At 47.8% G+C, this 25,614-nt stretch overlaps 1 protein-coding gene across 1 annotated transcript in view; it reads right to left on the reverse strand.

The window, feature by feature from the left end:
* Positions 1–25,614, reverse strand: part of ST3GAL3 (ST3 beta-galactoside alpha-2,3-sialyltransferase 3) — a 732,784-nt gene that overhangs the window by 314,609 nt on the left and 392,561 nt on the right. Inside the window, exons 7-9 of the mRNA XM_086953194.1 lie at positions 13,984–14,009; positions 5,427–5,448; positions 4,152–4,215 (exon numbers count right to left, since the gene is read on the reverse strand). Coding sequence (XP_086809320.1) covers positions 4,152–4,215; positions 5,427–5,448; positions 13,984–14,009 — 112 coding nt within the window. The remainder of the gene's footprint in view (positions 1–4,151; positions 4,216–5,426; positions 5,449–13,983; positions 14,010–25,614) is intronic.

Here is a 25,614-nt window from a genome sequence, read left to right on the forward strand (position 1 = left end):
GCATTAAATGCCATTTTTTCGAATAGATAAAAAACATTTTTTTCCTTATATATTATTATATGTGTACATGTAGACAATTAATCATGCAAAGTTAAATACAATATTGTTAGCCCCAAATAAAACAAATCTTCTTTTCAACTCATACATTCCTCACAATCGTTCACGCTCATACAAGACACTTATACACATCTGGATTTAAAGGGAAACACAAGATTTAAACCATTTCCACCAAGATGAAAAAAACAATAAGGTCTGGACACACAAGGTTGACATGCGTTTTGGTGGGTTAACACAGAACGTGAACCACCTTCTTCAGGACCATGTCCAAATCGGGAACAGTGTCACACAGGCAAATAAACAGGGGGAACCTGGGGAACAATAAATAATGGAGTGTGTTAACCCATAAACTAAAGTCATTATAGATCCTATATGTTTAATCAGACCACTGCGTTGCACAACAGTGTCAACACTACAAAAATAGACAGTCTATAACCCCTGGGCAGGGGTCGCTTCGGGTCCCGGAAAGGGAGTGAAACTCGGAGTCGACCCTACCGGCTCTACACGCCAAGCCGCAGGATGGGCACTGTCCGCATCCTTCGTCACATTGGCCGACGGACGGGGAGAAGTTGAAGAGCGACAATGCTTCTTCGACTTCTTTTTGTGCTTCGACTTACCTGAGGAGTGCAAAGGTATATCTCCAAATGTATATGCTGCAATTTTTTAATTGCCCAACAATAAAGATTTGGCAATAGTTTGTCCAGTTCCCTGATAAGATTATTCCAAGCGTGGAATCAGTTTATCCAAGAGCGATATAAATTGCAGCATATACATTTGGAAATATACCTTCCTACATGACATCTCAGGAAATTGGAGGAGGTTTGTTTTGGCCTTAATTGAGAGGTATTTGCCAGAGCTGATTTATACAAGTATGAAGACGCTATTCTTCATGCTATAAAATTCAAGCCCCGATGAAGTTCCTCTACAGGAACGAAACGCGTTGGCTGAAGGCCATTTTAAAATATTGAAACAAATAAAGAAAACTGCTGGACTCATTTGGATGACTCTGACTCCCTTCCTGGTGCACCTTCCTTTCTCACCTCCCTTTCTCACGAGAATCTGTTTTTCTGGACTCCAGTAGAGCCTAACTGCGGCAGGCTCTGGAAGTGAATGCACAGGATATTGTCTATAGATAGGGATTAAGGTGCTGAACATTAGGTCAGCCGCTATTAGGGGTATGTTTTTTTTTCTTTCTAAAGGGCGCAAATATTTGCAGGGCATGGAGGAATGCTGGGCTTTCAATGCTGCACTCTCTAAACCGAAAGCGGCGCAGCAGTACGTTGTATTGTGTGATCTGGTTCACTGTACTGCAAAGGGGCGCGTGACGCGAGGCACGACTCAGAGGAGCCGTAAGGACTCGTCTGGCCCTCATCGTGACAGAGACTTCCTCACGGAGTGCTCAGTGTGTAAGAGGATGATAACCCAGGACCCCTTCTGGGACATGAAATGGCTGACAACAGATTCAAGAATCATCCATTTCTGATCCTAGTCTAATGTAACTTATGTCAGTTTCTGCAAATGAACACTTGACAGCCGCCATCTTCCCCCACTTCCAATTCTCTGGCACATTTCAAGGGGAGGCGTTGGCAGAGGAGCTGGGGTCTCCTAGGTTGGTCTATCTTCGAGGTATGTCCCAAACAACAGTGAGAGGCAATGCTGGCGTGCTAAGGGTGCTTATGAATTAGAGGCTTTGAAATGTCTAATTTCAGGAGGTCTTATGGTGTTAACTCTTTTTAGTTATCATATAGAAAGCATGTCTACTTCAATGCCTAGAAAAGCTGCATGAATCAATACGTCCATCATATGTTTCCTCTTTCCATTCATAATATCCCTGATTATTCTCACTGCCTTTGGTCCCATGAGTGTGTGACCCACTAGGGCCAACTAAAACTCCCCAATATCATATCACTGGCCCCTGCAAGCCCAGGAATCCTCTTCATCGTACAGCATTCTCAGCAGTGCTCCGTCCCTTGTATTCCTAGCTGCTCTCAGTCCCTAGGAGTTCATGAGTGCTGCTGAACAATTGCCCCAGTGTTTTGAGCAGGTCTCAATCTCAAAGAGTCCCATTCATCAAGTGCCCTCCTGGTCTCAGCAGCCTGTGGTCCCCTTGGAGCCACTAGCTCAGTTCTTCATATGGCCACAATAGTCTTCGCTACACCCCGACCCCTTAAATCCATGAGGCTGCCTGGTTACCCAAGACCGTCACACCACACCCGCAGCCACCACACCCTATAACACCGGACCCCAACAGACCCAACTGAGTTGGACCCCCCTCACTGTGAACGACACTCTCAAGATCATGAAGAGCATCCACTAAGGTGCGCCCTCGGACCCCTGCCTGCACCACATCTTCAACAGAGCCGGCACTACCATCGCCTCCGAACTCTGCCAATGATCAACTCCGCCACCTTCCCGGAAGATTGGAGCCCACAGAGACCAACTCCTTGCTGAAGAAACACTCTGCCAACCCGACAGACCTCTTGAACTTCAGATCATTCTCCCCTTCCCAGCCAAGGTCATCGAGTAGGCCATCAATGCCCAACTTTCCGAGTTCATTGAAGCAAACCAGATCCTGGACCTTTACCAATCCAGCATCAAAAGGCACCACAGCCCAGAGACAGCCCTCCTCCACCCTTTTTGGGTGCTCTAGTATTCTCAGCAGCCCTCTGTCCCCTTGAGCTCACAAAGCTCTGTTCCCTTGATCACTCAGTGCCCGTTCCTCAGGTGCTGTAGTATTCTCAGCAGCCCTCTGTCCCCTTGAGCACCCAGTGCCCATTCCTCAGGTGCTCTAGTATTCTCAGCAGCCCTCTGTCCCCTTGAGCCCACAGCGCCCGTTCCTAAGGTGCTCTAGTATTCTCAGCAGCCCTCTTTCCCCTTGAGCCCACAGTGCCCATTCCTCATGTGCTCTAGTATTCTCAGCAGCCCTCTGTCCCCTTGAGCCCACAGCGCCCGTTCCTCAGGTGCTCTAGTATTCTCAGCAGCCCTCTGTCCCCTTGAGCCCACAGTGCCTGTTCCTCATGTGCTCTAGTATTCTCAGCAGCCCCCTGTCCCCTTGAGCCCACAACGCCCGTTTCTTGGGTGCGCAAGTATTCTCAGCAGCCCTCTGTCCCCTTGAGCACTCAGTGCCCATTCCTCGGGTGCTCTAGTATTCTCAGGAGCCCTCTGTCCCCTTGAACACCCAGTGCCCATTCCTCAGGTGCTCCAGTATTCTCAGCAGCCCTCTGTCCCCTTGAGCCCACAGCGCCCGTTCCTAAGGTGCTCAAGTATTCTCAGCAGCCCTCTGTTCCCTTGAGCACTCAGTGCCCGTTCCTCAGGTGCTGTAGTATTCTCAGCAGCCCCCTGTCCCCTTGAGCCCACAACGCCCGTTTCTTGGGTGCGCAAGTATTCTCAGCAGCCCTCTGTCCCCTTGAGCACTCAGTGCCCATTCCTCGGGTGCTCTAGTATTCTCAGCAGCCCTCTGTCCCCTTGAGCCCACAGTGCCCGTTCCTCAGGTGCTCTAGTTTTCTCAGCAGCCCTCTGTCCCCTTGAGCCCACAGTGCCCGTTCCTTAGGTACTTTAGTATTCTCAGCAGCCCCCTGTCCCCTTGAGCCCGCAACACCCGTTTCTTGGGTGCTCAAGTATTCTCAGCAGCCCTCTGTCCTCTTGAGCCATTTGTGTCCATTCTTTAGGTGCTCTAGTATTCTCAGCAGCCCTCTGTTCGCTAGAGCCCACAGCGCTCGTTCCTAAGGTGCGCTGGTATTCTCAGCAGCCCTCTGTCCCCTTGAGCCCACAGTGCCAGTTTCTCAGGTTTTCTAGTATTCTCAGCGTCTCTCTGGCATCAGTGCCCGTTCTTTAGATGTTCTAGAGTTCTCCTCAGCCTGTTGTCCCTCTGTTAATCAGACATCCACGGTATTCTCAGTACCCCTTTGTTCCCCGTTCCTGATAAGGCCCTAGTATCCTAAGCCACCTGTGGACTCTCTGAGGCCACAAGCTATGTTCTCCATCTGAATCCCTAGTATTACCACCCATCTTCTGTCCACAGGACTGCACCAGCCCCATTCATCCCATCAACCCTTGCTCTCGGTGAAGGTGCATGGAAGGGACTGGTCACTCACCTGTCAAGTGCGGGTGTAAGTCGGTACTCTCTGGTTTTCAACAAAATCCCTTTGATCAGGTTATCTGGATGGAAAAGAAAGATGACAGTAGAGTTAGAAAACAAAACAAGGAGCCTGGAGAACCAGGTAAATATTAACTGTGTGCAATGAACTCTGCGCTAGCGGAAGTTGCAGAGATTTGGTAACTACGCATTTCATTGAAAATACATAATTTATGCAATAATAATAATAATAATAAAGCCATTTCTAGAGCGCCTGGCTACACTAAAAATAGTGTGTCCCCGCGCTAGATTGCTACTATGTCTCAAGAAGCAAAAGTTGGAGAGAACGAAGCCGAGGTCAGGGGGAAGAAAGTGAATTAGATGACTGGAAACAGATGCGTTTTAAGTTTAGCACGGAATTTGGTTTCTGAAGGTTCCATACGGAGGTCAAGCGGTAGTTCATTCCAGTGTTTAGAAGCCAGGTGCCTGAAGGAACGTCCACCCATCCTGGCTCTGCGGATACGGGAGAGTTTAAACAGCATCGCTCCGGTCGACCTCAGATTCCGGGAGGGGCGGTGAATTGTGAGGAGCTTTTGCAAATAGCCTGGGCCTTTGCCCTGGGCGATGCGGTGCATAAAGCATAAAGCTTTAAATTTAATGTGTTCCTTGACCAGAAGCCAGTGAAGCTTCGCTAGAGCATTCTTCCCAGATGCTCTACGGGGCAGGTTAAGTACCAGGCGGGCAGCAGCGTTTTGCATGCACTGCAGTTGGTGCAGGCCTTTTTTACTTAAGCCTAGGAGCAGGGCATTGCCGTAGTCAAGATGGGGTGTGACTAGGGCGTGGACAAGTGTCTTTCTGGCGTTGATGGGGAGAAGGTCAAGGACTTTACGGAGGGTTTTTAGTGTGCTAAAGCACCTACCCGTAACTTTGCTAACCTGAGACCTGAAAGAGAGATCCGAGTCGAGCATCACTCCAAGATTTCTGAGAGTCCGCGGGAGAGGGAAAATTGCCCAGTTCCGTAGGCCATCACATGTGCGACCAGGCAGAGGGGGATTTACCAACAACTAAAAGTTCTGTTTTTTCGCCATTCAGGCGCAAACAGTTGTTATTCATCCATGTTGCCACTGATGACAGGCATTTGGAAAAGTTAATGGCATCTTCCGTGTGGTCGAGCATAAGCTTGATCATCAATTGAGTATCGTCAGCATAGGTGACAATATCCACCCCGAAGGCTTCAACTATATGAGCCAGGGTTCCATATAGAGGTTGAACAAGGTAGGGCTCAGGCTGGAGCCCTGTGGCTCTGTGGCCCATGGCTCAGCTTCCGGGGGGAGGATTTGAAGGGGGGACAGTGCATCTGGAAACTCCTATTAACCAGGAAAGATTTTATCCAGGCATGGGCAGATCCCTCCACTCCCATATCGGAGAGGCGAGACAGCAGCGTTGTGTGCAGCACGGTGTCAAAAGCTGCACTAAGGTCTAATAAAACCAACGCTGCTGTCTGTCCTTCATCCGCCATCTGTCTGAGGCACTCAGTGGAATAGAGGACGGCTGACTCCGTCGAGTAGCCGGCTCTAAACCCCGATTGAGTGGGGTGGAGGAGGGATTCCTCCTCCAGATATTTCATGAGTTGGCCGTTTACCACTTTTCCCACTATTTTCATACAGAAGGGAATAATTCCGACTTCGCGGAGTTAGCTACTGCACCCACAACCCTTTGATAAAAGAACTTGGCCTTTACATGCTAAAAAGCATATAACCAATTAACAAAAGTGCGCTTTGAAAAATACCAGGCAATGAGAGACATGATGATTTTGGGGTCACCCCTAACCTAGGGGAGGGCAAGCAGATGCCTTAAACACAAAGAGCATATCGTGCTGAAAAATTCAGTGGTGGTTCCATCCTCCTAGGACCACCCCAAGCACAGTTATGGGCAAAAAAACAATGCCAATCAAAGGCTCAGCAAAGCATTAAGGGGCGAGATTCTAGAGTGCAGTGAATATTATAGTATTAGCTCTCAGCTGAGCCTGAGAGCCTGCCCCTTGAGGGATGGTTTGATACTGGTTATTATAATATTCACTGCACTCTAGAATCTCGTCCCATAATGCTCTGGAGAGCCTTTGGTTGGGATTGTATTTTTGCCCATAACTGTGCTTGGGGTGGTCCTAGGAGGATTGGACCACCACCAATCGTTCAGCGTGATGTGCTCTTTGTGTTCAAGGCATCTGCTTGGCTCTCTCCCTAGGTTAGGGAGGACCCCAAAATCATCACCTCTCTCACTGCTTTCTATATTTTAATTTTCAATTTGTGAGATGACTATATGCATTTTAGCATGAAAAATAGATTTATTAATTGTTTAACTAAAGGCACTGCTTGCAATATTTTCATTTTTGTGAAGTGACTATGTATTTTAGCATGTAAAGATAGATATTTGTTGTTTTACTGAAGGTATGTGAGATTTCTGTTTTAGTAACACACGGAGTAAACTACCTCACCCACAACCCTTTTGATAAAACAACTTTACCTTTACATGCTAAAAAGCATACAACCATTCACAAAAATGAACTTTGAAAAATACCAGGCAATGAGAGAGGTGATGATTTTGGGGTCACCCCTAACCTAGGGGGAGGGCAAGCAGATGCCTTTTACGCTAAGAGCATATCGTGCTGAACAATTCGGTGGTAGTCCCATCCTTCTAGGACCACCCCAAGCAAAGTTATGGGGAAAAAAATACAATGCCAACCAAAGGCCCAGCAAAGCATTATGGGGCGAGATTCTAGAATTTTGTGAATATTATAGTATTCGCTCTCAGCTGAGCTTGGTGAGCCTGCCCCTTGAGGTATGTTTTGAGATATTGGATACTATAATATTCACTGCACTCTTGAATCTCACCCCATAATGCTTTGCAGGGTCTTTGGTTGAGATTGTATTTTTGCTCATAACTGTGCTTGGGGTAGTTCTAGGAGGATGGGACCCCCACCAAATCATTTCAGCAGGATGTGCTGTTTGTGTTCAACGCATCTGCTTGGTTCTCTCCCTAGGTTAGCGATGACACCAAAATCATCACCTCTCTCACTGCTTGCTGTATCTTCATTTTCACTTTTCTGAAATGACTATATGCATTTTTGCAAGCAATGATAGAGTTACTTGCTGTTTTTATCAAGGGTATGTGAGGTTTCTGTTTTATTAATTGGGGTTAGATGGAGTTCATGGAGTTTCCGCAGAATTCCACGTAGTGGTACTCCGCCAACGCCCACTCTTTGTAAATTTTCACTTACAAGTAAAATCCACCAATCAATGGGAATCACTCTCCCACTCTGGCTCAGATAAATGGGAAATATATATTTATAAGTAAAACACAGAACAAGGATCCTTCAAGTCAATGGTGCAAAGTTCTGCCCACCGATGGGAGCAAGCGCTACGCTTCCAGAGCCCAAGTGACACACAAGCATTTGCGTAAATATATCTTAATGAATTTTCTCCAAAGAGTAAGAATGACCCTGCCCATTGAGAAGATGGTGATTCTCTGAGCCCACCAATCGGGAACAAAGACTCCCTAGCTTCAGCACACTCACTGCTGAGGTAGCGAAAGCACGAGCAGGCCTACTGGGACAAACTGGTGTCTGCGTGAGGCCGCAGGATCACAAGTATTCACTAGATCTCTCTCGCTCCATGCACGGTGCACTCAATGCTGCTATATGTGACTTACAACAGGGAAAATGACGCACAATCATGAGCAATGTGGCGCATATCCATTGGATCCTAGAAAGGAATGTATCCACACACAGCCCCTTAATCTACATTTCATGTCAGGTCTTTGTACATTTTCTGCTCCTTGTCTTTTTGATCTGACTCTTTCAGTCCATATATCCAGCCACCCCCCTCAGAAGAAACAACACATTTAATGGTAGTGTCGGCTGCTGCAACTGGTGCCCAACTCACACCAAGGCTGCTCGCTGCTAAGTACAAGTCCCGAACCCAAAATGGCAGCTGTCTGGGTACAGACCACAAGGGCCTGCAGATGGTATATCAGCCTACATCAGCTACATACAGATCGGGGGACCCTTGGGGTGGCTATTATGAATGGAGCAGCCTCTCTGAGACTCTTATACAAATGAGTTGGTGCAGCGCTCTTCTAGCAGATCAATCAATCTGGGGATTGTAAAGCTCGCTACTCACCCATGGGGGTCTCAAGGTGCTGGGGGTGGAGAGGGGGAAGGGCTCCGATCAGTCGAAGAGCCAGGTCTTGAGTGTTTTCCTGAAGAAGTTCAGGGAGGGGTCACGTCTGATGTCGAAAGGGAGCTCGTTCCAGGTCTTGGCCGCGATGTAGGAGAAAGCCCTTCCACCTGTTCTGGCTTTGGGGATGCGTGGAGTTTCGGCGAGGGGGGCGGGTCTGCGGATCGGAGGTTTCGCTTGGGTACGTGGAAGGAGATCCTTTCGTTGAGGTACTGGGGTCCAGTGTTGTGGAGGCATTTGTAGGTGTGGGTGAGTATCTTGAAAGTGACTTTCTTGTCTATGGGGAGCCAGTGTGTAATGACGTAATGACACTGTCATGTTATTTAGAATGATAAGGGCAGTAGTTCTAGAAAAGAAGGTTAAGGTTTTTTCAAGGAATATTAGTTCAGTTTAGAGTAGAGGCTAGGAGCTAATGTAACAGAGATACTGAGATCCAATAAAAGTTACATATATACAAATATCGTAGTGAGGCTATTGTTCACAATGGCAACGAGTGGAAGAAACACGTCTGAAGACTTAACAGCTGTGGACCTGCTGCTGAGAAGCCGTAGAGAAGCTGGTTAAGAGGAAAATCCGAATAAAGTGGTGGAAGCTGTCAAGGATCTGAGTGGCTGGTCGTCTAGAGAGGCGCGGTGAAGCTGGGCTGTGGCTGGTAAAGGATCTGATTGCCAGGAAGAAGTCGGTGGTAACCGGTGAGTCCTAAGGGAGCCGCAGGGTGCGCGCGCTATGTAAAGGCAAGCGCGAGCGGCATCTTAATTGCAAAGTTAAAGAGAACTGATAAGTCGCACGGGAGCAGTATAGTCCGCGCTCGCTTTAAAAAGGAAATTGTGAACACAATCGAGCCAGCAACGTAAGGGAACTACAGAAATCTTTGTAGTGTACACGCGCTGAGGAAAACAGCTGCGAAGTGCACACCGACTAGAGAACGAATGCGAGTGCAATTTTTAAACCAGGCACAATAGCCAGCAACGTTAGGGAACTGCAAGGAGCCCAGTAGTCCGCACACGCTGGGGAAAATAGTTGGATAGGGCACACAGACTTGAGAACAGGCGTGAGTGCCATTTTTAAATCAGGCAAAACAGAAAAAAAGAAATAGAAGTAAAGAAAGGACAAAACGAATAAAACAAATGCGAGAGCCATTTTGAAAAAATGTAAAGCATTAGAAATACACAAAAGAAAATATAAAGAAGCAAAGAAGTATAATAAAGAAATAATACATAAAGAAGAGAAGATTAAAATATATATCTTTATATAGAATAAATATGACTACAGGTAGTGAAGTTACTGTAAACATGAGTCCAGAAATGTATAATGAAGAAGATGTTACTGGAAATATTCCTAGTACAATTTTCAGAAGACCACTACCTTTTAACTTATGTCAACAAGAAAATGTTGCACAAAGAAGAGAAAATGAGACAATGGAAGATTATGTCACTTGACTAAAAAAGTTAGTGACATTCTATGAATTAAATAAGTCTAGTAATGAAAAGGCCATACAAAATAAGAGTAATACAAGGGTGTAACGCAATAAAATTCAGGAAAAAACTTTTAGAAAAAAGCATATAACCTACAAGAAACAATGCGCATGGCAAAAAAAATGAAAATCAAGCTCAGAAACATGCTACGACCATGGAAGAAGGAAGAATCAAAGCAATTGAACAAGTCAGGCAAATGTAAAAAAAATGAATATAGAAGAAAAGATAGAAACACAGTTCAGAGGAGAAAAACTGTGCTACAGGTGTAGATTTCAGTTTCCACATCAGAAAACATGTCCAGCAATGGGACAACAATGTAAAGAATGTGGAAGATACAATCATTTTACAAGCGTAAGCAGATTCAAGAAAGAGAAGAAAGAATTTGGGACAAAAAAAGAGAACTGGAAGCAAATTAATTTAGATACAAAAAAAGTGGAAATACAAGGTATGTGAGACAAATGGAAGGAATTGAATAAGATTTTGATGAAGAATTTGAACAATCAGAAAAGCTTTATATGATGCCAGAAAATACTGATATTCAGCAACTTAACATGATCAGGAGAGAAAACATTAAAAAAAACATCTGTGGATCTACTTGTTGGGCTTCAACAGGTTCCATTTTTTTTAGTTGTGGAGCAACATGCAATATAATGTGCATAACTGAATACATGAAAAGGAAGAAACAACCTAAATTGAGCCCATCAACTGTTAGCGTTTTTCTGTGGGGAGCTAAACATCCTATTCTATGCTTGGGAAAATTTGAAGAGACATTACAATAAGGAAGTGTAACAAGTAGAGAAGATATGGAAAATGCTACTTACCAGTATGCATCTGTTCTTGGCATGTAGAGCTGCAGAGTTGTACACTATGCATTAGATCGCCACCTGGTGTTGGGCTCGGATAATTGCAGGTTGTTGTCTTCTTGGAAGAAGTCTTCGTAGTCACGAGATAGGTGACTCCTCCCTTGGACAATACTGTGCATGGGCATTGGCTCCATCCTTAGATTGTTTTTCGCCATGATGGGAAATGATGGAGTTAGTAGAAATAAAGAAAAAAAGGATGTCCATGCGTGCGCATCTAAGTAAGATGAAAACCTGGAACGGAAACAAATCCCGGGGAGGCGGGAGGGTGTGTACAACTCTGCAGCTCTATATGCCAAGAACAGATGCATACTGGTAAGTAGCATTTTCCGTTCGAGGCATATGAGCTGCAGATTGTACACCATGCATCGATTGTGCAGCAGTGTCTCCCTTAGCCGTGGTCACCTGTATCTGTTGCAGTAGTTTGAAAGAGAGTTCTAAGGACAGCCTGGCCTACTGCAGCTTGCTGCTTGGCTTGCACGTCAACGCAATAGTGTTTCTTGAAGGTGTGTGGTGTAGACCATGTTGCTGCCCTGCATATGTCCTCTAGGGTATGTTTCCTAAGAAAGCCATAGAGGCTCCTAGTTTGTGAGTGGAGTGCGCTCTAGGAGGAACTGTTAATGTACGTTTAGCTTTAATAAAGCATATTTGTATACACTTTACAATCCACCTTGCAATCCCACCTTTCGAGATGGGGTTGCCTTTCTGTGGAGGAGAGTAAGATACAAACAGTTGTTTTGTCTTTCGAAAGGATTTAGTTCTATCTATATAGTATAAAAGATCCCTTTTAACATCTAATGTGTGTAAAGCCCTTTCTGCTACAGAGTCTGGGTTTTGGAAAAACACAGGTAACTCTACAGATTGATTTAGGTGAAAAGGAGTGATGACCCTTGGAAGAAATTTTGGTAAGATCTAAGAACCACTTTGTTATGATGCATTTGAAAAAATGGTTCTTGTATAGTGAAAGCGTGTATCTCACTTACTCTTCTGAGAGAGGTAATGGCAACAAGGAAAGCTGTTTTCCATGTTAGGAATTGCAGTTCACATTTATGTAGAGGCTCGAAAGGGGGCCCCATGAGTCTTGTAAGGACAAGATTCAGGTTCCACACAGGAGAAGGTGGCAATCTGGGTGGGATTATTCATTTTAATCCTTCCATGAATGCTTTGATTGCAGACACTCTGAAGAGAGACCGATGTTGCCTGTTTTGTAAATCGGCTGCAATTGCTGCAAGGTGCAGGCGTATGGAAGAATATGCCAAATTAGACCTTTGTAAATGTAAAAGGTAGCAAATGATATTCTGGATGGAAGCATCCAGGGGATCAATTTGGTTATTGTTGCAATAGATGGCAAATCTTTTCCATTTAGCGGCATGACACGCTCTGGTAGTAGGTCTCCTAGCCTCTTTAATGATGTTCATACAGTCTGGGGTAAGGTTTAGATAATCAAACTCTAAGACTTCAGGAGCCAGATCGCCAAATTAAGTTGGTTTGGGTCTGGGTGTCTGATTTCTCCATGGTTCTGTGTTAATAGGTGTGAGCTGTAGATTTTGATGTGGAACTAGAGAGAGATCTAGTAGTGTGGTGTACCACAGTTGGCGTGCCCATGTGGGAGTTACTAGGATCAATGTGAGAGACTGTTGTCTGAGCTTGCGCACTACTAATGGAATTAGTGGGAAAGGCGGAAAAACGTACGTAAATCTGCCTGACCAGTTCATCCATATCGCATTGCCTTCGGACAGTGGGTGTGGAAACCTGGTGGTGAAGGCTGGGCATTTTGCATTTTCGTGGGTGGCAAACAGATCTATGCGTGGGTGCCCCCACCTTTGGAAGAATGGCTGAAGAACTTGCGGATGTAGTTCCCATTCGTGAATCTGTTGTGACTGCCGACTTAACAGATCTGCTATCTGATTGTGAATTCCTGGAAGGTGTTCCGCTAACAGATGTATGTTTTGAGGAATGGCCCATCTCCAAATGTTCTGTGCAAGCTGGGACAGTTGCAGAGTGTGTGTCCCCCCTGTTTTTGTATATAGTACATGGCTGTCATATTGTCCATCCGGATTTGGACAGCTTTGTTTTGTACTTGAAGTTGAAAAGTCTTGAGTGCTAAGAATATTGCCAGCAGCTCTAGATGGTTAATATGGAACAGTTTTTGTTGATTGTTCCATTGACCCCGAGTTGTGTGATATAAGAGATGGGCTCCCCATCCTGTGAGGGATGCGTCTGTTGTGAGCACTACTTGTGGAACAGGCTTGAGTAACGGCCACTCCTTTGTCAAGTTTTTGGTGTTCCACCACTGCAGAGAGCGATGCGTGCGGCTGTCGACCAACACCAGGTCTTTTAGTTGACCTTGAGCTTGGTTCCACTGTTGTGCTAGGCACACTTGTAGTGGGCACATTTGCAGTCTTGCATGTGGTACTATGAAGATGCAAGATGCAATCATGCCCATTAATCTCATGAACACCCTGGCTTGCAGGGACTGTTGGTTATTTAAAAGTGGCTACTAAGGCTTGAATGCTTTGTATCCTGGCTGGACTGGGATACGCTAGGGCTGTAGACGTGTTTAGTGTAGCCCCTAGATACTGATGTACATGCGAAGGCTGCAGTTGCGACTTGGTGTAGTTTATTGTAAACCCTAAGTCGTGCAACGTTTGAACTATCTGATATGTGTGTTGGACACACTGATTGAATGACTTGGCTTTTATGAGCCAGTCGTCTAGATAAGGGAAGATATGTATTTGTTGTCTTCTTAGATGTGCTGCTACCACTGCTAGGCACTTTGTGAATACCCATGGTGCTGTTGTCACTCCGAATGGAAGGACTTTGAACTGATAGTGTTGTCCTTCCAGTACAAACCTTGGATACTTTCTGTGAGCAGGATGTATGGGGCTATGGAAGTAGGCGTCCTTTAAATCTAGTGTTGTAAGGAAGTTGCCTTGTTGCAGCAGTGGAAGAACTTGTTATAGAGTGATCATATGAAAATGATCTGATTGTATGTAATGGTTGAGGTGCCTGAGGTCTAGAATTGGCCTTAGTGTTCCGTCCTTCTTGGGAATTAAAAAGTACAGCGAGTAAACCCCTATTCCTTGTTCTTCTAAAGGAACTATTTGAATAGCATCTTTTTGTAGAAGTGATAGAACTTCCTGTTGAAGCAGAGTCAGATGGTCTGTAGACATTGGACGCTGCCTGGGAGGTATGGTTGGAGGGGTTGCTGTAAGTTCTAGGCAGTAGCCATGTTGGATAATATGTCTTACCAGCTTGTCTGTTGTAATGGAGGTCCAGACAGGCAGGAACTGTGCTAATCTGCCCCCTACAGGAGTGGAATGCTGTGGGGGGAGCAGAGGGAAGTCACTGTTTTGTGGCGGAAGAGGATCGGTTGCTATTGTTACCGCAACCTCTTCCTTTGTTATTATTGCCTCTGTATCCTCCTCTAAAGTATCCCTTATTAGAGGATGTTTGTGTGATTTGAAAGATGTTGTAGTGTCTGCTCCAGTTTGTTTGGAGCCTCCTCTGAAGAAGGAGCGACGAAAGGAGCTTCTAGCTGGTGTGGACTGTAAAGCCCCCATAGACTTTGCGGTGTTGGTATCTTTCTTCATTTTTTCCAGTGTTGTGTCTACTTCTGGGCCAAATAACTGGTTCTGATTAAATGGTTGGTTTAAAATGGTGGTTTGCACTTCTTGCTTAAACCCTGAAATGCGTAACCACGCATGTCTCCTAAGTATGACACTGGTATTCACAGCTCTTGATGCTGTGTCTGCGACATCTTGCGCGCATTTTATTGAGGTATTGGATACTAGCTTGCCTTCCTGTATAAGGTCATTTGCTTGATCTTTGTACTGATTTGGTAGGTGCTCAAGTAGTTTTTCTAATTGATCATAATGAGCCCTATCGTAACGAGAGAGGAGGGCTTGCGTTTTTGCTATACGCCAAATGTTTGTAGCTTGTGCAGCTATTCTTTTACTTGACGCATCAATTACTTTTGATCCTTTGTCAGGTGGGGGTGCTTCGCCAGAAGTTTGAGAGTTTGCCCTTTTCCTAGCATTGGCCACAACTAATGAGTCTAGTGGTAGGTGCCCTTTAATGTAGACTGGATCTGTGGGTGCCGGTCTCGATTCTAGGGTTTAATATTCTAGTGCGTACAGGGTCTTTAAATACCTCTGGAGCGTGTTTGATGACCCCCTTGATCATGGGAAGAATTTCAGCAGACCGCTGCGACTGCTCAAAGGTATCTAGGAGGAAATCCTCCTAAATGTTATCGGAATGCATAGGGACTCCATGGTAAACAGCAGCTCTGTTTAACAGATGACCACAACCAATGGTATCTTCTGGAGGGGAAGGTTTTGATGGGTATGACTGCGGTTCAGGAATGTCAGGCACATTTTGTGGGTTTGTAAAGTCCCATATAGGCACATTTATTGGGTTTGAAAAGTCCCATATACTCTCATCTACATGGTATGAATCAGGTTCTTGAATGTCCTCCCCTCCACCCAAACTGTATTCATCATCATTCTGCTGTGGGGAATGTGATGATAATGGAGAATATTTGAGGTGATATGTGAGGGGGAACAGGAGAAGAAAGAAGAGGAGGTATAGGAGAGGAAGGGTGCATAGGAGATGTTGCACAATCCTTTTTCTTGGCAGGAACCACAGGTGTGGGTGGTGCATCTGCTGGTCTCTTCTTGTGAGGTGTAGCACGAACATGACCTGTCTTTGGGTCTATGTAGATTTTCTTTTGTCAAGGATCTGGTCGAAAAAGTTCCTCCTCCTCTACAACCTTCTTGGGCGTCGATTTTTTCAGTACCGGGGAAGGTTGTCGTTTGTCTTTATGCTTGGGAGGTGTTATACCGTCCTGTGGCATAGTTTTCGGTGACGACGGTGTAGTTTTCGGCTTTGTAGGCATGTTCGAGGATTTGGGTACCTCGGAATCAGGCTTTGTGTTCCTCGGCGTCAAAGATGTAGAAGTGTACGGCTTCGGAGCCGGTGCTTCTTTCGGTTTCATTACCGGTACGTCTTTATGTTTCGGTGCCAGTACTATTTTAGGCTTTGGTGCCGAAGGGTCTTTTGGCTTCGGTGCCGAGGCATCTTTATTTTTCGGTGCCGATGGAAGAGGCTTACTCGGTGTCGAGGCACTAGAAGGCTTAGTTGGTTTCTTCGGAGCCGGGCTGGAAGGCGGGCCTTTCTAAGCAGGTATTCGGTCTCGACTGGGCCCTTTGGGCGGAGTGCTGACCTTTGCCTTCAGTTTGGGCCGAATATGTGGTGCAGGGGCAGTAGTACTCACGCGCTGACCCGATGGAATGGAGTCATCTGAGTCGTCTGCCTTTGAGACGATCTGGAGATCAGGTGAGTCTTCTTCAGGAACAAGGGGAATCTCTTCGTCGAAGATGTCTTCCGGTGCTGGAGCTGATCTCCTAATTTCGTGTCGACGAGCCCTCCAATCCCGGATGGTTTTCTTTGATCGGAAGGATGCACAAGCTGTGCAGGTCGACTCGTCGTGTTCCGGCGACAAACAGAGGTTGCAGACCTCGTGGTGGTCGCTATGTGGAAACTTTGCTCGACATACAGGGCATCTTTTGAAGGGAGTTCTTTCCATGTGGTGTAGGCTGCACAGCGTCGGTAGGCCCAACGGCCCGCGTCGATGACCGGAATGGAACTGATGGCGTCGAAAGTATTGTAGTCGATATCGAGGGTAGTTTCTAGAAGTTTGAGGAAGTTCTGCGGTTCGAAGTTGCTGAAAAGTGTTTTTCTAGCCAGAGCGGAGAAACTTTCATCCGAACCCAGTGGTGAAAAAAAACAATCTAAGGATGGAACCGATGCCCATGCGCAGTATTGTCCGAGGGAGGAGTCACCTATCTCGTGACTACAAAGACTTCTTCCAAGAAGACAACAACCTGCAATCATCCGAGCCCAACACTTCGAATATTGGATGAAATATTCTCAACTTGGGGAATTCCAAACATTTTAAAAACAGACAATGGACCACTATTTAACGGAGATGAATTTCAAAAGTTTATGAGCTAGCTAGGAATAGTGCATAGAAGAGTAACTCCAATGTGGCCTCGAGCTAATGGAATGGTGGAAAGACTGATGGGTACAATTAAAAAAGCTGTACAAAGAGCAAAACTTTAGCAAATTTCGATAAATCAAGCATTATGTCAAGTTTTGAGAGATTACAGAAATACTCTGCATGGCATCAACTGGGAAATGCCCTTGTTTGCCACATTTCTCAGCAGTTCCTCCAAAAGTCCACAAGGAAGTAATGGAAAAGGATAAGGAGGCAAAAGAAAAAATGAAATATTACGCAGAAATAGGGAGAAAATGTCAGTCAGGATTATCAAGTTGGTGATCTTGTATTAGTTCGACAACAGCAAGTGAGGAAGTCACAAAGTAGATTTCATCCTGCGCCCTTAGAAGTAACAAAAATTCAAGGAACGGCAGTGACTGCAGGAAATAACAGAAGAATAATAACAAGAAATAAAACATTCTTTAGAAAAATCAGACCAAGCATTGAACACGAAAGTGTACAATCAAATGACCAACAAAGTGAATGGATACACAGAAGATCTGAAAGAATTTCGAAAAGACCGGAGAGACTAATTGAACACTGTTGATTTTATTTTATTAAGGGAGGAGGGGGAGAATGTAATGATGCAATGACACTGTGATGTCATTTAGAATGATAAGGGCAGAAGTTCTAGAAAAGAAGGTTAAGGGTTTCTCAAGGAATATTAGTTCAGTTTAGAGTAGAGGCTAGGAGCTAATGTGACAGAGATACTGAGCTCCCATAAAAGTTACATATATACAAATATCGTAGTGAGGCTATTCTTCACACAGTGGAGGGTGCAGAGGTGTTGGGTGATGTGTTCGTGTCGGGGGATGCCGAGGACGAGTCTGGCTGCAGTGTTCTATATGGTTTGGAGTTTTTGGAGCAGAGACTTATTGATCCCAGCATAGAGGGGGTTCCCGTAGTCCAGTCTGCTGGTTATGAGTGCGTGGGTGACGGTCTTCCTAGATTCGGGGGTTGGGGTGCATTTGAAGGTCTTTCGGAGGATGTGTAGGGTGGTGAAGCAGCTGGAGGCCACGGCGTTGACCTGTCGGGTCATGGAGAGGGAGGAGTCGAGTACGATGCTGAGGTTTCAGGAGTGGTCCGTGGGCATGGTGGGGGGGGGGGCTGCCGAGGGCAGTGTACCACCAGGTGATGTCCCATGCAGAGGGGGAGGGTCCGAGGACGAGGACCTGTCTTCTCCGAGTTGAGTTCCAGGCAGCTTTTGCTCATCCAGGATGCGACGTCCTTCATTCCTTCCTGGAAGTTGAGTTTGGTGGTGATGGGTACTTCCTGAGGGAGAGGATTAGCTGGGTGTCGTCGGCGTAGGATACTCTGCTGAGTCTGTGGTGTCTGACCATCGCGGCGAGAGGGGCCATGTACATGTTGAAGAGCGTGGGGCTGAGCGACGATCCTTGGGGCACTACGCAGTTGGTTTCCGTGGGTACGGAGAGGAAGGGTGCCAGTCTGATTATTTGGGTCCTGCCAGTGAGGAAGGAGCTGATCCATTCAAGGGTGATTCCCCGTATGCTGGCATCTTGATATCTTGCAGTGAGTGTGCGGTGGGAGACGGTGTTGAACGCTGCAGAGAGGTCGAGTAGGATTAAGGCCGCAGTAAAGGCCGCAGTATGGCCTTGGTTGAGGAGGGTGCAGATGTCGTCTGTGGTGGCGAGAAGCGTGGTCTTGGTGCTGTGGCTGCTTCGTAATACGGATTGGGAGGGGTCGAGGACGGAGTTTTCTTCGATGAATGTAGTTAGCCGGGCATTGACGATCTTCTCAGTGACTTTGGCCGCGAAAGGGAGGAGGGAGATGGGTCAGTAGTTCTTGAGGTCCGTGGGGTCTGCTGACGGCTTCTACTTCTGCTCAATTAATAGCAGATAATAAAGAGAAGCACCTTGGCAGGATTGCGCGGTTGCTATAGGTTACCCCTTGGCTAAATACTAAAGTAATCAATCCTTTCACCTTGCTTTTATGTACAGGTACAACTGCAATCAATGCTACAAGAACAATACTACGATGGAAGATGTACCATTTTCAAATGTAGTATCCACACAGGATAAGTTGACAGCTCAAAGGCCTGCGGAGTAAAGAACATTTCTAACGGAGTTACTCCCACTGTCTCATTATTTGGGTTGCAGTACCAGTAGAGTCATAGGACCCAATGACATTGTCTTACAGGTCCAGATCCTTCACTGATCATGCCTGCGTGTCAGGTCATACCAGTGCAAATATTATCCCTGTCCTGCTGAAGACCTGAAAAGTGGCCACAAAATACCGAAACACTCTTAGAAGACTGTTCTACTATTCTCTCCCAGTATTTTGTCAGTGAGCGCGGACTGATGAGAACAATTAAACTGATTAAAACAATTGGACTGATTATCGACCCTAGATGTTTCGATCACTAATTGGGTGGTAAAACGTCCCACTGGAAGTCTGGTTGAAAAGGTGTTGATATATTTTGTCGGTTTTAAGAACACCCTCTCATTTGTTGCGTTTCATATATTTGTACATGCTTCGTAATAAAGATGTGTGTGTTTCAGTGGCGTCACTAGGGGGGTGCGCCCCCCGCCCCCCCAGCAGGCCTCTGTACATGGCACCCCCTGCACCGCACCCGAAGGCCTCGGAGAGACTCGATCCACTTTAAAAACAAAAGCGAACCGAGATATTTTCTCACCTATTCGAATTAAAATGTTCTCATTAGATAAAGTTTGAAAAGTGTAGTAATGAGGGGCCCCCGCCATTTATATGGAAAAAGACACAGTGCTAAAGAGGGAGGGGGGGCGGGGGGTATTAACCGCTTGGAAATTAGCTTTTACTTTAGCTGTTACATATCGTAACATTCTCACGTCTACAAACTCGCTGGTGCCTTACTGCCTTGTACACAGATTTCTTTTTGCATCTTGAAAAGCTTTAAAAGAGAAACCACATGAAAGCGGCAGAGAATGGGTTTAATGTGCGAGAGAGAGGGAGCTAGAGGGGGTAAGAAGACAGAGAGAGAGAGAGAGTTAGAGTGAGAAAGACCGAGAGAGAGGGAGCTAGAGTGAGAAAGACAGAGAGAGAGGGAGCTAGAGGGAGTAAGACAGAGAGAGGGAGACAGAGGTAGCTAGAGGAAGTAAGGCAGAGAGAGAGAGAGAGGGAGCTAGACAGAGAGAGGGAGCTAGAGGGAGTATGATAGAGAGAGAGGGAGCTAGAGGGAGCAAGATAGAGAGAGAGGGAGCAAGACAGAGAGAGAGGGAGCTAGAGGGAATAAGAGAGATGGAGGTAGAGGGGCCAAGACAGAGAGAGAGGGCGCTAGAGGGAGTAAGACAGAGAGAGAGGGAGCTAGAGGGAGTAAGACAGAGAGAGAGGGAGACAGGGAGCTAGAGGAGTAAGACAGAGAGAGAGAGAGAGGGAGCTAGACAGAGACAGAGGGAGCTAGAGGGAGTAAGACAAAGAGAGAGGGAGCTCGAGGGAGCTAGACAGAGAGAGGGAGCTTGAGGGAGCTAGACAGAGAGAGGGAGCTAGAGGGAGTAAGACAGAGAGAGAGGGAGCTAGAGGAAGCTAGACAGAGAGAGGGAGCTAGAGGGAGTAAGACAGAGAGAGAGGGAGTCAGAGGGGGCTAGAGGGAGCGAGTCAGAGGGGGCTAGAGGGAGCAAGACAGAGAGAGGGAGCTAGACAGAGAGAGGGAGCTAGAGGGAGTAAGAGAGAGAGAGAGAGGGAGCGAAAGGGAGTAAGACAGAGAGAGAGGGAGCTAGAGGGAGTAAGAGAGAGAGAGGGAGCTAGAGGGTGGAAGACAGAGCAAGGAGCTAGAGGGAGTACGACAGAGAGAGAGGGAGCTAGAGGGAGTAAGACAGAGAGAGGGAGCTCGGCGGAGCAAGACAGATAGAGAGGGAGCTAGAGGGAGCAAGACAGAGAGGGAGCTAGAGGGAGTAAGAGAGAGGGAGCTAGAGGGAATAAGACAGAGGGAGAGGGAGCTATAGGGAGCAAGACAGAGAGAGGGGGGTTAGAGGGAGTAAGAGAGAGAGAGAGAGGGAGCTAGAGGGAGTAAGAAAGAGGGGGCTAGAGGGAGTAAGACAGAGAGAGAGGAAGCTAGAGGGAGTAAGGCAGAGAGAGGGAGCTAGAGGGAGCAAGACAGAGAGAGAGGGAGCTAGAGGGAGTAAGAGGGAGCTAGAGGGAGTAAGAGAGAGCGGGAGCTAGAGGGAGTAAGAGAGAGAGTGGGAGCTAGAGAGAGTAAGACAGAGAGAGGGAGCTAGAGGGAGTAAGACAGAGAGAGAGGGAGCAAGAGGGAGTAAGACAGAGAGAGAGGGAGCTAGAAGGAGTAAGAGAGGGAGAGAGGGAGCTAGAGGGAGCAAGACAGAGAGAGGGAGCTAGAGGGAGTAAGACAGAGAGAGAGGGAGCTAGAGGGCGTAAGGCAGAGAGGGAGGGAGCTAGAGGGAGTAAGACAGAGAGAGAGAGGGAGCTAGAGGGAGTAAGACAGAGAGAGGGAGCTATACAGAAAGAGGGAGCTAGAGGGAGTAAGACAGTACCTAGCACCGTACATTTCCGACAGAGGTAGTCCATGCGGTAAGTCGTGAGGGGGTGACACCATGAGTTACCCGCACCGGGTGACACCAACCCCAGTGACGCCACTGGTGTGTTTTCATATTTGTGACCAGGTGCAGTGACTTGTTTAAGATTCTCCACAATCATCTTTAGAATAAAAATATGAACTCCTAGTTGCACCAAAGGGTTGTGTGTTCTAGTGTGATATACACATGTGTATGTGATACACATGCATCCGTCTGAAGTAAAGAGTGAAACACAGGAGTTCTGAAGTTGGGGACCAAAGTGCAGACTCTGCAGGCCGAAGTACCACCGGTTCGATCACCACAACTGCCGGTGCTGCAGGGCGGGCACCGGCACTCATTCTAATCATCAACCCTTCGCCAACCACAAGAGAGAGAAAGGCAGTAAAATAGGGGGAAAGTAGTAAAAGGCTGATGGAAAAAGCAGAGTAGAAAAAGAACTTGGAAGAGTACAATAAATGGGCAGGCGGAGTAGTGCAGTGGGAGAAAGAGGCATGAGGTGGAATAAAGACGAGGCAGTCTTGGTAGGCGCAGCTCCAAGATTCCACAGCTCTGGCCGTGGGCTCCAGAGAAAACCTTTGGCACCGGCACTTAACAGTTACAAGTTAAGCACTGTGCACAGCACAAACATCACAGCAGGTGAGCTCAGACATGTCTCAGGTTGAACCCTACAGGCTCAAGCACCACACGTTTACAGCCTACAGGCTGCAAGAAAGTGGCAGAGAGCGGAAAACTCAGCCTCCCCCACTCCACTCTACAGGCTCCTGCTTGCTCAACATTCCTCTCTCAGAGCGGGCCACTGCCACGTACAACCTACTGAGGGTTGCTCACTCCGAGTGGGCTACTGGCCACCAAGCCACGCACCGAGCAATGCCCACTACTAGACACATCACTGCAGTTACAAGGCTGCGGCTGGAAGAGAAGCCTTCACTGGGTACTCGCTGCTCTGTCCGGGGCAGTGCACTCTAAAGTGCCCCTGACCGCTCTTTACTTTGCACTAACCTGCAAACCCTGCCTCGACCTAAGGTGACCAACCGTCCTTATTTGGTGTCGCCAAATTACGGACGACTTACAGACATCTTACTAAAATCGAAATGGGAAATTTTACTAAGGTATGCTGTTTCCCTGCGAGAGGCCCACTGAGTTTAAAAGATTTCACTCGGCTCACACTTATCTTTGAAACTGTAGAGGCTGCCTGCAGCGGGCCCTCTCGGACCTGGCGCAGACTGGAGAAGGGAACCGACACCGGACAACAGGACCTCCTTCAAACTTGCCACCCGGAAACACCACCAGCTGATCCGCGCCGCCAAGAAAACAGCATTCAAGGACCGGTTGGACAACAACGCACACAACTGCAAGGAACTCTTCAACATCGTCAAAGAGCTTTCCAACCCCAGCGCAGGAAACAACGACATCACCCCATCGCAAGACCTCTGCAACTCCCTGGCTTCATACTTCCACAACAAGATCGCGGACATACACAACAGCTTCAACAACCAACCAACGCACACCATGACCGAACAACCACCCCCCACCACCACCCTCCACGCCTGGACCCCGATCAGCACCGAAGACACCATCCGCACGATGAACTCCATCCACTCCGGATCACCGACCGACCCCTGCCCTCACCACGTCTTCAACAAGGCCGACGCTGTCATCGCACCCCACCTGCGAGACATCATCAACACATCCTTCGACACCACCATCTTCCCCGAGAGCTGGAAACACGCCGAACTCAGCGCTCTACTCAAGAAACCAACAGCGGACCCCACCGACCTCAAGAATTACCGCCCCATCTCGCTCCTCCCGTTTCCAGCCAAAGTCATCGAGAAGACCGTCAACAAGCAGATGGCTGCCTTCCTCCAGACGAACGGATCCCTCGACCCCTCACAGTCCGGCTTCCGAGCCAACCACAGCACCGAGACCGCCCTCATCGCCGCCACCGATGACATCCGAGCCCTGATGGACAACGGAGAAACAGCGGCCCTCATCCTCCTAGACCTCTCCGCGGCATTCGACACGGTCTGCCACCGCACCCTAGTACGGCGCCTCAGCAACGTCGGAATCCAGGACAAGGCGCTGGAATGGATCATCTCCTTCCTCGACGGGAGAACACAGAGAGTCCGCCTACCACCGTACAAGTCAGAGGCCACCGAAGTCATCTGCGGCGTCCCCCAAGGATCATCTCTAAGCCCCACCCTCTTCAACGTCTACATGAGCCCCCTCGCGGCCATCGTACGCAAACACAACCTCAGCATAATCTCCTACGCCGACGACACCCTGCTGATCCTCTCCCTGACCAACGACCCCGCCGCCGCCAGAGCCAACCTGCACGAAGGGATGAAAGAGGTAGCCGAGTGGATGACGACCAGCCGCCTGAAACTGAACTCGGACAAGACGGAGGTCCTCATCCTGGGCTCCTCTCCCTCCGCCTGGGACGACTCCTGGTGGCCTCCCGCCCTGGGCGCCGCACCCAAACCGACAGACCATGCACGCAACCTGGGCTTCATCCTGGACTCCTCCCTCTCCATGACCAGGCAAGTCAACAACGTCTCCTCGGCATGCTTCAACATCCTACGCATGCTATGGAAGATCTTCTGGTGGATCCCCACCGAGACCAGGAAGACCGTCACCCAGGCCCTCGTCACCAGCCGACTGGACTACGGCAACGCCCTCTACGCCGGTACCACCGCCAAGCTCCAGAAGAGACTCCAGCGGATCCAGAACGCCTCAGCCAGACTCATCCTCGACATCCCACGAACCAGCCACATCTCCGGACATCTGAGAGACCTTCACTGGCTCCCCGTCAACAAAAGAATCACCTTCCGCCTCCTCACCCACGCACACAAAGCCCTACACGACCAAGGCCCGAGCTACCTCAACAGCCGAGTCAACTTCTACGCTCCCAAACGCCACCTCCGATCAGCCAACTACGCCCTCGCCGCCGTCCCCCGCATCCGAAGAGCGACTACAGGAGGAAGGTCCTTCTCCTACCTGGCCGCCAAGACCTGGAACTCCCTCCCGACCGACCTGCGCCTGACCCAAGACCACCTCTCCTTCAGGAAGAAGCTGAAGACCTGGCTGTTCGAGCAGTAGCGGCTCCCCCCCCCCAGCGCCTTGAGACCCTACGGGTATGTAGCGCGCTTTATAAGTGTCACTGATTGATTGATTGACTGGAGAGGCCCATTGTCATTCAGAGACTGCAGCTGATTAGCACTTCAGAATGACAATGGGCCCAGTTGCAGTGACAGCATGTGGGGTGCCTTCTCCTGCATCTGACTAGGGCAAGGCATTCTGCTTTTGTCTTGGCGCCATGCTGGAGAAAATAAGAATAAAATACCTAACAGCGTTTTCACTGTACATTTAAAAGTCAGATTGTAACATAGAAATAAAAAAATACTATTTAACGTTTATTGTTACATTAGCACAAATCTTGATTGCTGGGAGGGCCTGATATCGCTTTGCAAAGCTGCGTGCATACTAAAAAACTGTGACGTGCACGATTGTCTCAACCTTCTATAAACTTATTTTGACTTGTATTTATTTTGGTTGTCTATTTACATACTTATATATTATTGTGCGACCTCCTCTGATATGTCTGTAAAACGTATGTTTTGTCCCAAATTTTTGTCCTGAATTTTTGTCCTGCATTCTGGCCCTTTGTCCTGAATTTTTACACCGACTGTCCTGAAATTGCACCCTGCCAGTTGGTCACCCTACCTCGACCGTCGCTCACTACAGGCGCGCTACAGGCTACGTCTTACTTAGTGTTCCTCGCTCGACCTGAGCGGTTGACCTGAAAATACAGCATAGGGCACAGAACTCAACATACTGCACTCTACATGCTATGGCTTACTGAGCGTTCCCCACAACTAAGCACTGCACTCTACAGGCTATGGCTTACTGAGCGTTCCCCACCATCAAGCACTGGACTCTACAGGCTATGGCTTACTGAGCGTTCCCCACCATCGAGCACTGCACTCTACATGCTATGGCTTACTGAGCGTTCCCCACCACTGAGCACTGCACTCTACAGGCTATGGCTTACTGAGTGTTCCCCACCATCGAGCACTGGACTCTACAGGCTATGGCTTACTGAGCATTCCCCACCATCGAACACTGGACTCTACAGGCTATGGCTTACTGAGCGTTCCCCACCATCGAGCACTGGACTCTACAGGCTATGGCTTACTGAGCGTTCCCCACCATCGAGCACTGGACTCTACAGGCTATGGCTTACTGAACGTTCCCCACCATCGAGCACTGCACTCTACTTGCTATGGGCTACTGAGCGTTCCCCACCACTGAGCACTGCACTCTACAGGCTA

The sequence above is a fragment of the Lissotriton vulgaris genome, chromosome 1_2 (genome assembly GCF_964263255.1).
Source record: "Lissotriton vulgaris chromosome 1_2, aLisVul1.2, whole genome shotgun sequence".
Taxonomy (NCBI): Eukaryota; Metazoa; Chordata; class Amphibia; order Caudata; family Salamandridae; genus Lissotriton; species Lissotriton vulgaris.